Here is a 13,568-nt window from a genome sequence, read left to right as displayed (position 1 = left end):
CAACCTTGACAAAATCTACATTAATATCACACTCTTTTGTAATATAACAAAGACGGAATGTTTATCGGTTTCATCAGTATGTAAGTGTTTTATTTTTTATTGTTTGTGATTATCGTCCTAAATTATCTTTTATAATCACATTTTATTATGCTTTACATCATTAAACATTATGCTTACAACATGTCACCACATAATTTAATCTTACTTTCAAAACTTCTTAGTGTAGCTATTTTCCGAAAAACGTACTATGGAAATGACGACACGTCTTGGTACGCAAGGTCAAGATTACAGGTCTGTTTGTACGATAAATTGCGACATGAAAGTATAGGTTTCGATATTTATTGTGGAAGATACAAAAGTTCAATACAAGCAGGAAATATCAAACAATAAAACGTGAAATAAATTGAGAAGAATGAAAATTCCGACATTTGACTTCTAAAATCTGAATCCGCAATTAAGAAGATAAAACATTAGCAAACGCTAACAATCCTCTTTTACTTTGGGGAAAAAGCACTTCTCGACATTCATTAAAACCACAATTATAGTTTCCGCTATGCATGCGTGTTTAAATTGTACAACTATTAATTTAAATTTCTTCAAAGATTACATTCAGGATCAATTAAGATGTTTTTGATGCCGTCAACTACCATAGCAATGCATAAGCAATCGTCGACAACGACACCAAGACTATGACAATACCTTGTCGCTTTTCTTCGAAGAAAACAGACGATAACACTTACTAGTACAGTTTCGGTTATTTCATTTACATAACCACCAAATAAATGAACAACAGGTTTAAACATACAAAACATCGATTTGATCATATTTTTTTTCGTTCTTTTTGTTACCTGTTATTACAGGTTTACACATTCCCTAAAATACTACTCTTTACTTTTTTAATACATTTTAATGTAAATATGACATAATGATAATTACGTTATTTGACACATATTATGATATATTTTCATAATATTACTATGATTCAGTTAACAATATTTTGAACAAGTGAAGACTAGTATTACCACCTGTTAACAATCTGATCAATTATCCCTTTCAAACCCAAATTTGGATTGCACACTGCTGTCAGTAGGCGACGTGCAATATGATGTACATGTCGAGTTAGTCTTAGGAGATACTCAGACTCGTAACAATCGTATAGTCGGCATTCTCAGTATCACGCGAATCATTTATGCGTCTGAAGTATGAGTGCATTTCGTTTTCATAAAATGAAGAACTCCTTCTCTTTTGTAGAATTCTATTGTAAACCCGGATATAGCCCAGTTTCACTTCGGACCTTCTCACGGCGTAGATTACAGGGTCGCAGAGTGTGTTCAATATGACTAACAGGAACAGAATAGAGTTAACTAAGAGCAATTTGTCGATAGCAGCTTTAGTCATTTTGGAAAAGTCGGGTCGTAATATGTACAATACGGTGTGGTATAATCCTATTGGGCACCAACAAAGTGCAAATGTTCCAATTATTAGGAATGTCGTGACAATGGCTTTCATGGAACGGGAGCTTTCTAACCGATTATGGCGGTCATCCTGAACGAGTTTCCTCACTTGATAGCAGATCCTTGTGTAAATGATCAAAAGTCCCACCAGAACAATAAAAATGAATATGACAATGACAAATTCGTAGTTAAAGGTTGTTCTATTCACAGTATTAACATGATCACAAAATGTTGTTTCTTTTTTCCGAAAGCTTGGTAAACTTACAAATAAATCCAACACTCCGCAAAACATACTTATCACCCACAAAGTTGCAATTATGATTCTAACTTTCTGCTTGGAGAAGAAGCGATCGTAATACAAGGCCTGCATGATAGCGACGTAATGGTCTACAGCCATCAGGACAAGGTTGAACAAAGTTGACGTCAGCGCAATATTGAGGAACATCCGTCTCAGAACAGGCGTGCAAGGGTGAAATCTATTTTTAAACATGAGGATGTCATGAAGAACACAGGAGAGTATCACCATGATATCAGACACTCCCAAGTTAATTATTAGAGTGTTATACGGTGACCATCGATCGCGAGTAACATTCAAAGTAGCCAATATTGAGAACATATTTGCTAAAAATCCGAAAACTATCAATATTAGCTTGATAATCTCCGTGGGCTCTCTATAGCCTTGATATTCACCGCTGTTACTAGAAGTATTGTTATCAAAGTTTTCTGTATCATTATTCTCTACTGTCAAAGTCACCAAAGGGATTATGGAAGTTGTTATATTATACATATTTCTTCTTTTTTTCTTAGTGGACAATTGTTTTTCTTTGCTTCTAACGTGCTCTCTATTCTTTATCGATACGATTGTATTTCCAATGCCCTTTTACCTTTGCGTAGTTTAACCCACTTTATTGCATTGATGAAGCAACTCGTATCAACCTTGCCTGTATTGTTTAGGACTAAAGTTATTTTCTTCCCATCGTTCAAACTGCTACTTGTTTGTTCATCCTTATTATGTAACTTTATTATATAAATTTTGTTCTCATCGTTTTAATTTTTTTTTACTGTCACTTTATCCTTCTTATTTCAACTGCCACTTTATATTTCTGACATCTATTGTCGTTTAAATTTTATATCCCTTTCGGCACTTGATCTTTCTCCCTCGATTTAAAATTTGGTTATTCATGATTCTCTGCTTGCTGCTGGTATATTTCCTCTAATCGTTCGTGTTCTATCCTGAAAATAAACAAATGTATTTGTCTTGTATTGGTTTTTCCGAAATGAATATTTGATATCCAAGCGGCTGCAAAATATAATTCATAAATCGAAAAATCAACGTTTAAATTTGAGAGTGTCTGTTGAATATATATACAACGACACAGTGATAAGAAAGGTTAGGGTAATAGAAGGAATAATTTAAAAGCCACTAACTGGATTTTGCGTTCACGACATAAAGGTGCAACAGAAATCTCAACAGCCATTACTTCTTCCTTTTGAGCTGAATTACAGTTTGCTTAAATATCTGATTTTGAGTTTGATGAATGTTGCACATGTTTTCACAATGCATACATTCGCGTTGGTCTGATTTTACGCATTGAACCATGAATGTAATTTTGTATTATATATTTTTGGTATATCAAAATTACTCTTACGTAGGTTATTTAATGTACAGTCGCCAAGACGATGTAGCGACTGACCTGTAATTGACAAACGTAATGGATGTCTGTTTGAAAACATCGTGTTAAATGTTTGGTTTGAATTTGTTTGTTTTGCTGTGTATTGTTTTTATTTGACTTAAACAAAAAAGAATCCAATATGAGAAGACATCATACAAAAATGTTTTAAATTCATTATTTTCATAAGTGAGTAAGTGTGTTTGATACAATACCTTTAGACCAAATCGGAAAATCTCGTTGTTCTATATTCCGAAAGGTTCACTCTTCAAATGAAACAAAAGGGATTTGTTGGGTAATTGATGTCATACTAATCCTACGTGTTGATCATAATTATGCGTTTTTCAAAATGAATTATTTTATCAACTTAAATAAAAATATTACCAAATACTCCTTTGAACCTACTTTCTGTCAGATTAAGTTCTATACCATTTTGTGAAAAGTTTGGACTATATTGTCTTTTTTAAGTGATCTTCCTTATGTATTTTACAATTGTGAAACAAGATAATATAAAAACATTTATCACTATCGTAGGCACGTTTTTACGGGAGAGCTTGGTCTTGTGTTGTGGGGTGGAGTACTTGGAGGAAAACTGAATTGTCCGGCTTGGTGACCACAAACCAAACCCACATGCGCCAGGGCCGGGAATCAAATCTGGGTCGCCTATGGTAGAAGCGAGTGTGCTTACCACTGCGTTTACCGGACAACCAACTATAGTTTTTATAATTACACTTCAAATCAAAGTTAATTCCGCTATTAACTAATAACTACACATTGTTATCACAACTGAGCACGTTTATATGCACTTGGTGTATCAACGACCAAAACATTACTTTAGCCACTTGTATGACTTAGTCCCTGAATGTTTTATTGTAACATTATACATTTGACCAACCTGCTGGACCTTTCAATTGATACAGAGTTTACATTTCAGTATAGTGTGCATCGAATATATATATTAGTTTGATTAGGACTTTTATCGATAACGTGTATTATCCACTCTGTCTGCTGTTTTGTAAACATATGAGTACTGATCCCTAAGATATGACCTGCTTGGCCCGTCAATTGATACAGAGTTGAGCACTTTCGCTAATGTAAACCAATGTATGTATTAGTTTGATTGTGACTTTTGTTGATAACGTGTACAATGCACTCATTTTTGTTTTGTATAAAAATAAGGTCTGATTTCCAAAATTCGAAAATACTGATGTAATGTCTCAACTGAGAAATCCTAATTTGCTTTCGTTCGACTACACGACAGATGCTCCAAATTTTGTTCCTAATAGATCACGAATGGCTGGCAAATGTCCTACTTCTTGAAATTTAATTGAGAGAACAGTTGCAATTGGAATGTTTAACGCTCATTAAACAGACACGAAATGCAAACATATGGCTGCTATTTGTTATATATTCTAAATGATGTTTTACTTTTTAAAAATAACATCAACGTGTTATTACCCCTCGGTTTTTGTTCAGCCAAGAATTTATGGTAATGATAAAAATAGCAAAAATAGGGACGATCTGGTCCCATTCGTCTTTTTTAATGACTCAAAGACCAATGTTGCAAATCAAAGAGTATCAACACAACATTCACAATACAACAATAACAATAAATGCTAAAAGAAACAAACAATACAACAAAGAACAAAACCACGCACAATACAACAAGCGAAAAGAAAAACACAGTACAGTTAACAACAAAAAAACACACAACACAACAATCAGTACGACGCACATAATTGAAAAAAAGAAACATAAAATACAATAACAATCACATGATACAACATACAACAAAAGCCACATAAATAATGCAACAAAAACAAACAATATAGCAATCATCAAGGAACACACAATAAAACATGAAAAAACAAACACTTACTACCAGAGGTAAGACACAAATAAACAAACAAAAATTAGCAAAATATATGAAGTTCGTCTATAGGGACTCATTTACAGAGTTTATGATGGCAACACTCGTTTTTAATTTTTCAGACTTTACTGACTTTATGAACAAACAACAATCAATCACTTATAGATTTGTAATAACGTTACTAACATTTTTTTCGCAAAAACATATGTACTGTGACATCTTATGTTTATATGATTGTTAACAACAGAGGTCTTTCTTAATTTTGTTGCGATGTAATTGTGGAACCATTGCTGTTAGAGGTTACTTTAAATCTTTGTAATATTATTGTCAGTATTGTTTCTTATTGAACCATTTAACAAATAGTAAAAAGTAATCATTGTAGAGCAAAACAATTTCCTCATAAAACTTTTGAAAATATGTTTGAACGTCAATTTTGAGGTATATTCCATTGTAAAGTTTCTGCATAATGACCGAACCAACTGTCTTAAAACTATCAAAAGTATAGAAGAAAACCTTTTCGATAGCAACTATCTGCATGATAATCTGAATGTCAAAATATATCTGGTGAACTAAATTTTAAGTTGCAAATCAAAATTACATATAACCAACCAAACACTGTTATCGTTAATATGTGAAACACAACTATAATTCCGACCTGTGACATTAACTTAACCATAAGCTTCTAAGCTTTTTTCTCATTTCTGTCTATTAATTGTTCTGTGCATATATAACGCGTCTATTGGTCAAATTGTAATATCGGAATAAACATTAACCAAACCATTATAACCTTTACATGATATCATCGGGGTTTTATTTGTTAGTAGCCTATTGCACGTATTTGATTTTGTGTTGTTAATTGTGTCACTTGATAACTTTGTTATCGACCACGGCACATGCTAGCATGAATCCGTGTTTGACAATGGTTGGGATGCAGGGATATATATATATATAGTTTACTGATGTATAAAATATAGTTCAATCTCCAACAAATAATAGTTTAACTCCTTTTCAAACTAGTCACAAACTCTCAACTTATGCGTATGAGAATGGTTAAATGCTGTTTAAATATTCTCAACTATTTGCACATAAATGATTTTTACAATATCGTCTAAGAGACTTACTCTGAGCGGCAGTGTGGTGTGCATCAATTTATTTTCAATTTGTACAGACGTTTGACTTAAAAAAATGAACAAAAAAGCAGTAAGTTTGTTGGCAATGGATTTTAAATGTGCATCTGTACAAATTTATAGAAATTTCAAATAGTCATGAAACATGTACCAGTTTCTTTCCCTATACAAGTTATGGGTCATACAACAAGGTCATAGCATATTACATGGTTGAAATATTGTACCTAGTTAAATGTTTTCTCATATATTTGATCGTGGGGTCTACATTTAAGATTTTGAAGCAAACGAGATATTTTTTTGAAATGTTGTCATTTTATTAACCCGAAAGCAAGCAAAAAGCAAAATATATTTGTTTTATTATATGAAAACATAAAGAAGAATAATTGTTTGACATATTTGTCCTATTATGTATTTGAACACAACTTTAACTAAATTTCTAATGGAAAATTGAATTATGTTCGTTTACTGGTTTAGTTTGAGAATGCATAGAAGTGAGAAACAGAACTTTGATTGAAAGGGGTTTTAAGTATGATGATGATTCAAATTAAATAAAAACCCAGCTTTTAAGAAAAAGGTTTGGAAAAATAATCATGCCTTTTTTATGATTGATTTTGGAATTTTAGCAGAGGCAGCATTAAAACATATAGCAGTCTATATTCATAACAATGTTTTGATCTTATTTTGGGATGAAAATAAATGTTAATGCAATTGCATGTACTTACCAAAATGAACAGTCCGCGGATATGATCAGAATTATATTTAAGTCAGTTAGGTGTTTTATTAATCCCACATTAAGTTGTAAAGGAGAACCGATAGTAATATAAACTAATCTATATTTTGGTTTGTCAAAACCAATGGTCCTTTCGTTACCGATCGCCATTTGTGACCATATATTTTTTCGATATTTTTTGTCATTATTTGCGTTACACGACCTCAATCAGAAAATAGCCTTTTAAGTAAAAGTACTCTAAAATTAGTAAAACAGCTTGGACAAGCGACAAATTTTATTTTATCATCAAAACAAATATTTAGCAGTCAAATAGAAGGCATTTTGTGTGAGAGAGAACTGTTGCCTTTTGAAAATATCTTCGGAGTTAAATTTTCATTTCAGCTAGAAAACAACATTTGCGCTCAGTTTGAAAGATAATTATTACAAACGAATTCCAGTTTGCACAAAAAAACAGCATAGTTTTTTTGCTTTTTTATAAAAAGGTGCAGAAAATCCGTGAATTGAAAAATACGTTTGATGTGACCCAAAATAATAAATTGCAAAACAGCATGAAACATTTCTTTGCATAAATAAAAATAAAAATCGAGATAGCTTACAAACAAACAAAACATGTTTAAAGGATTTAATTCATATTTATATTAAAGAATAACGTGTTCGATGTTCAGGGCTGCACAGGCAAAAAGAGAATTCATTTCTGTTGTAAGTGAGAAATTGTCATTCACCACAGAAGTGTAATTAACTAGCATTGAATGCTACACATTTCTATCTTTCGAGGGTGGGGTAATTGCACATGTTCTGACTATTTTTCTTTGCCAGTGTCATTAGCATGCAGAGTGATGGAACTTTCTGGACGAGTGACTGTTGAGGTCGGTTTTGGTGGACTATTGATAAGATATTGAAGCATTGTGTGTGATTTTCCTCTGACATTTCAGAATAGAAAAGAAGTCCGTTTCGCTGTCACGTGACCAACCGACTATATATAAACATCACGTGGTCTAATATCCTAAAGCTTAGAACATGATATGTTTCGAAAGTTTTTATGTTCATCTACGCTAGATTGCACCTAATCATTAATCGGGTTGATAAGTCCAAGGTATTGTAGCCACTCTCAGAGGGGATTGCATTTTTACAACAGTTGAACCATATTATTTTACATTTATACAAAACAAACTTTTGATAGTTAAACGACATTATTTTGCTGTTATTTAACGTCTTTTTTTTCAAAATTTTACATAATTTTCGATCTCCAACACAAAAACAAACATTGAATGATGAGGGCTGCAATATTTCACAGCATAAATAAACAAACAAAACACAGTTAACAAGGATCTTCAATGAAAAACCTTTTGTGAATAATTAAAACGATGTAGAATGAAATGGAAATAAAATTTTGGACATATTTGTGTATGCGAAGCGCCTCCATTTTCTTTATCACTGATGCCCATGTTAATATCAGAATGTTTTTGGTTTTGATATAATAAGCATAATGTAAACTTGTAATAAGTCGATTTAAAAAATACTAAACATCGTATGTATATTTAAATGATACGTACCACGACCAAATATATCCAACACAATCAGCTATCGTCTACTTTATAAACATAACACGCACCTTCTGAAATCCTGGTGCGATGACTGCGCGTTCGGCATTGATAAGCGATGCTCTTCAACTGGTATTTTATAAACACAGGTTTAGGAAACCGGAGCTTAGTAGTTCATGAATAATCGAAACAATTAGTGTTTGTGAGTGGTAATTGAATAATGTTTAAATTCTTTGCACTTTTCTATTGCTGGCTCGTAGACATCACGCTTTTCGGCATGGCAAAAAATGAAACAGCGGTTACATAGACATATCTTAAATAATTTTTAACTGATTGTATTAATTTAAATGGACAAGTGGAGAACAAATTCATTATCATAATAAGACAGAATGTTGATTAACAGTTTACAGTTTATATTATTAACCTCAATGCAAACCTTTAGACCTGTGTATACAAATTTCCATGTATTTAACATAAGTATATATTATTTTGAGGATACTGCGTTTTATTGTTGCTTTTTTGTGTAGTATGTAATTATTTTAGAGCGCACTTGTTTGAATAGGACTACTTGCTCTCGGAGCTCAAAACCTAGTCTGAGTCTGGAGGTTGGCGGTAGGGTTATACATTTTTTTGCGACCATTCCAGCGTAAAATTATATGCATTTGACAATTAGCCCCTTAAAACGTCAAACGGGCTGGGATATATGGTTATTAACCTAGGATCAGGGAAGCAATTGGCTACCTTAGACAGCAGTGTATTTTCAAAGCTGATGTAAATCAGCGTCCAAATGATATATGCAGTGTTTCATTCACGTGGCTATCCGTCATAGTTCGTAAACCAGTATTGTATATTGCTTCAGTAATAATGTTAAAATAATAATAGTTATATTGAACACGAGTTTATTACTAACTCAAATAATACGGTTTTTACCTTAAAGAAAAAAAAAGAATACAATTCAAATTTCATATGTCAAGAATTTGTGGAATGCATCATTTATCCACCTGCATTACAATAAAGGTCACACTTTATACAGTTTCCTGTTATCAGGAATAAAAAAAGAATATTAAATGTTATTCAAATAATCGGATTATGCAAATTATTGGTTGAAACATATGCCACAATGCCTTACTTCCAAAGAGTTCAAAACAATACCTCGAATATATCACTATATGGAAGGAAGAACATGTTAAAGTTACAATATAGAATCAAATGTCTTAACAGATTTTTGACACATGCCTTTCACAACCGTACCATCTAAAATCTATCAATTGAAACAAGACTATCAATACCAAAAGCGCAATATTAATGTCGCATGTTTACCATGGGTCACGGATCCAGCAGGATTTAGAGTATTCACTCGTTTCCCCTCAAATTGGAAAGCAGTCTCTATTTCTGAATAAAGAGTAATATACTATCAATTTAATTACTTAAACAACTTTGTAACAATACTTAAGCTGACCACTGAAGGAACAACATATAAAAGGCGGGGAAATATTTTGACCTTCCCTGTTGATATGGTGGAAAATGCTTCATTCATTTTATAATGACCAGAAACCAGTAAATATGCTGTTAAAAGTAATTGGCCTCGGACTTCAATTTACAAAACTGTGTACAGTATATAGTAATGTGTGTATATGTATGAATTCAGTTATTTAAAATGGAGATCAAAAATGACATCATCTAAAAGAGTTCCTATTTTTGGCAATTCCTTGTCGTTGTCAAAACAAATAATGCTGTTTGTATATGTAAATTCGTTAAAATGTATAATTCAAATAGTTAAAGCAAGTTAATAAACCAAAACGCGTAAGTTTTAAAAAATCTGCAAAGATCTGTTTTGTCAGGAAAGAATGACCTTAATAAAAAAGCCTTAAAATTTCAGATCTTCGTACAGTGTCCTCTTTTTATTTATTAACGCCTAGATATTGAATAAAGAAATGTTAAAAACTAGTATTTACAATCTGTGAAACACAAAACACTTTTTTACTCTAGTGACGGCAGCATATCTTAGAGGGCTTTTCAAATCATGTATTATTTTTAGAAAGCTGATAAATCAGTGGTGTTTTGTAGCAACAATCGTATTGCATGTATTGTATGCTCTTTTTGTTATATCTTCCAATAAAAAAAACTTTTTTATCGGCGTTCGGACGACGTGAATAGAAATATTCGAACTCTGGATTAATGTAAGAACTATCTTAAGTGTTCAACATTTAGATATACTGCCCGATAAACAATATTATCCCATCAAACGATTCTCATAAAACAGCATAACCGTTCGTAAATCTTGATATGATATCGTATGTACTTTAACTGTTCTACTTTCAATATTGTGTCTAACTTTCAAAGTATAGAATGTTAAGAAGATTTCCGCGTGCGAATCGATTGAGGATATACTTACATCTGACTGCTTCCTCGTTGTTGTAATGAGTAGATCAGAGGAGAAATATATTACTTGCATTAACTATATCATGTGTACGTTTGTGTATCACGTTTAATGTCGATTGGGCGCTACCTCTTCACCTTTTTCACAGTGTGTATTTTTTTTTACTTCTGGGCTATCCCTAAAGTGTTTATTGAATTAGTCTTACAAACTGATTAAACAGTTTTCCTTTTATCAGTAAAGAACTAAAGATATTCATATATTCATGCGTCTGGATTGTTTTGTAAACAAAATATAGGAGCATCAGTAGGTGAACAATATTCGTTTATATTTTATGCGTTTCGTCTTCTCCCATCTTTTGTACTAAATTGGCAACTAGATGTGGAGATTTATGCATTACTTCTCATATCAAAAGGGTTATTTGTATGTTATATCAAATTGGGCTGAAAGATGAATAAACACTTATAAACGACTTTGTCAAGTATAATTATTATGGCTTAATTATTATTAAACTTCCTATTACTAATTCCTGTTGTTGTTTTTTTGTTTTTGTTATGAGCTTGCACCTGAAATGTATAATTGTTTCTGTACTTTAAATTCAACTAAACATCGGAGCATCTGGTTGTAGTACAAACATTTTCCTATATATAATAAAAAGAACTATTATAATTTTCATACAAAGAGTGATAAACTTCCTTTAATAGATAGATGCTCGTGAGCACAATACTGAAAGATCGTTCTTGCTCTTAAACTAGAGTTTCGATATTTCTTTCATGTTTGTAGATATGGCAATTGTAATCGCACTGTTATGTCGTAAACACTAATAACGGATAATGTAAAATGCCCTTAAACTGCTCGTCATTTTGTCTTTATCACAAAATGAACTTGTAATGTACTCAACGACCACCGTCTGCAACTCTGAGTGTTAATTAGATTCAAGATTAAAGATTCAAGATTCATTTACAGAATATACAGAAGGCCATAGCCCATGTGGACAAATATGTATACAATTTAATGTTTTCAGGTGATTCCATGCATACAAATAACAAAACTAGAAATAAAAAAACAACAAAAAAAACAACAACAACAACATAAATATAAAAAATACGCATAACTTCAGTAAATCAAAATATTTTATTATCCAATCTATTAATTAAATTAACGTGTCAATAACGATGTATGTTTAATCACAGATAAGTTGAAATAAAGGGTAAACATGTATATATATATACAATAGTTGTGCTATCATGAGAGTTATGTTTGCAAATATCTGTAACTCCCTATATCAGGTAAGATTAGATAATGACTGTTTATGTAACAACATTTAGTGAATCATTGTACATGAACACTGTGTGCAAATATTCAGTATAGTAACAATACAGATAGAAAGTGTGTGTCGAAGTGAAAAGTTATATTTAATAAATACTTTAAGCAATCATGCGTACTTTTGAAAGCATACATCATTTATGCAACTATCACTTTCGAATTTGTTTTAATAAATAATAAAAGCTGAACTCTCACTTGTGTGTAACAGTACTTCTTTGTAAAAGTATATCATACATGTTTGTTAAACTAGTAAATATTTATAACTAACTACACAATACAAAACGTTACATGACAAACGGATAGGTCACAATACACATGCAATAATTAGGACTCATACCTGTCAACTGATCTAACTAAAAATGCATTGTAAACATATATACTAAGATTTTTTAATATGTCTTCTTTATCAGATGTTATTAATTGGATAAACTTTTGCATGTTTGGTCTACGTCTATAAAATAGTGGTATACATTTACGTCTTATATCGGAGTATAGGCCACATTCCTAAACAAAGTGGTATTCGTCTTCAAAGACTTGACATGTATGACATTTCCTCTCATCAACGGGTATTGGATTGGGTTTCGCCCATCTTCCACTCTGGATCATAAGTCTATGTGCAGATACACGTAACCTTGATAAACTAAATGGAAACGTTTTACTACTGCATGAGATTAAGTAAAGTTGGAGTTTAAAACATGCTATATTGTTATAAAACAAAGCTCTACTAGAGGCTTCTAATCTTCCGTTCCAGTTTCGGATAAAATTATCATTTAGTCTCTGTTTAACATAAACAAGAAATTATTTATCATTCCCTACTTCTTGGAAGAGCCATAAATCATAAAAACCGAGTGAACTCAACAGATCTCATAATAACGAGCATCAGCTTTTCTTATTATGGTACCTTTCACAGTCATTCAATAAAGTAAGATATATATTTTTTTAATCAAATTATTATTCAATGTACGTAATAACTTTATAATATTATTGTATCATATTGTCTGATAGTTTACACGTCCAAGCTCACCATCAATAAAATCATTCTGTGTACTTCTTTTAACACTCAACAAACTTTTACAATATTGCATATGTATTCGCTCTATGGCTTTACCTTTGACAAAGCCCCATACTTCACTACCGTAATTTAGAATGGGCGAAATAAGCTTATCAAACAAATCTAACTTGTGTTTAATAGTAAGGTCCGTCAATTTATACAAATACTTTTAAAGCTTGACCTGCAACTGTATTTTGGGCATCTGAATCTGAAAATGAGCCCCCGGGAGTAAAAAGCGTTCCCAGATAATTAAACTTCTTTACAATCTGAATTTCATTACCATTATAATAAAAATGAATATTTGCCGGCAGCCTAAAAAATATATTTGTTTTATCAGTATTCACAACTAATTTCCAACGTTTGCACTATTCTGACAATAAATTAAGACTTTCTTGCAATTCCACAGCATTATTGCAAAAATA

General features: G+C 31.8%; 1 protein-coding gene across 2 annotated transcripts in view; it reads right to left on the bottom strand.

The window, feature by feature from the left end:
* Nucleotides 1-371: 371 nt before the first annotated feature.
* LOC128206077 (melanocyte-stimulating hormone receptor-like) overlaps nucleotides 372-13,568 on the bottom strand; it is a 138,072-nt gene continuing 124,875 nt past the window's right edge. Inside the window, exons 1-2 of one of the 2 annotated variants that reach the window (XM_052908222.1) lie at nucleotides 8,405-8,489; nucleotides 372-2,687 (exon numbers count right to left, since the gene is read on the bottom strand). In XM_052908222.1, the coding sequence (XP_052764182.1) occupies nucleotides 1,126-2,241 (1,116 nt within the window). In that variant the 5' untranslated portion in view covers nucleotides 2,242-2,687; nucleotides 8,405-8,489 and the 3' untranslated portion in view covers nucleotides 372-1,125. Of the gene's footprint in view, nucleotides 2,688-8,404; nucleotides 8,490-13,568 lie in introns of those variants that run through there. The other variant, XM_052908223.1, reaches the window with a different exon arrangement.

Source organism: Mya arenaria, chromosome 10 (genome assembly GCF_026914265.1).
Source record: "Mya arenaria isolate MELC-2E11 chromosome 10, ASM2691426v1".
Lineage (NCBI taxonomy): Eukaryota > Metazoa > Mollusca > Bivalvia > Myida > Myidae > Mya > Mya arenaria.
Note: the sequence above shows the minus strand (reverse complement) of the source record. Positions and strands in the feature narration are given on the sequence as shown.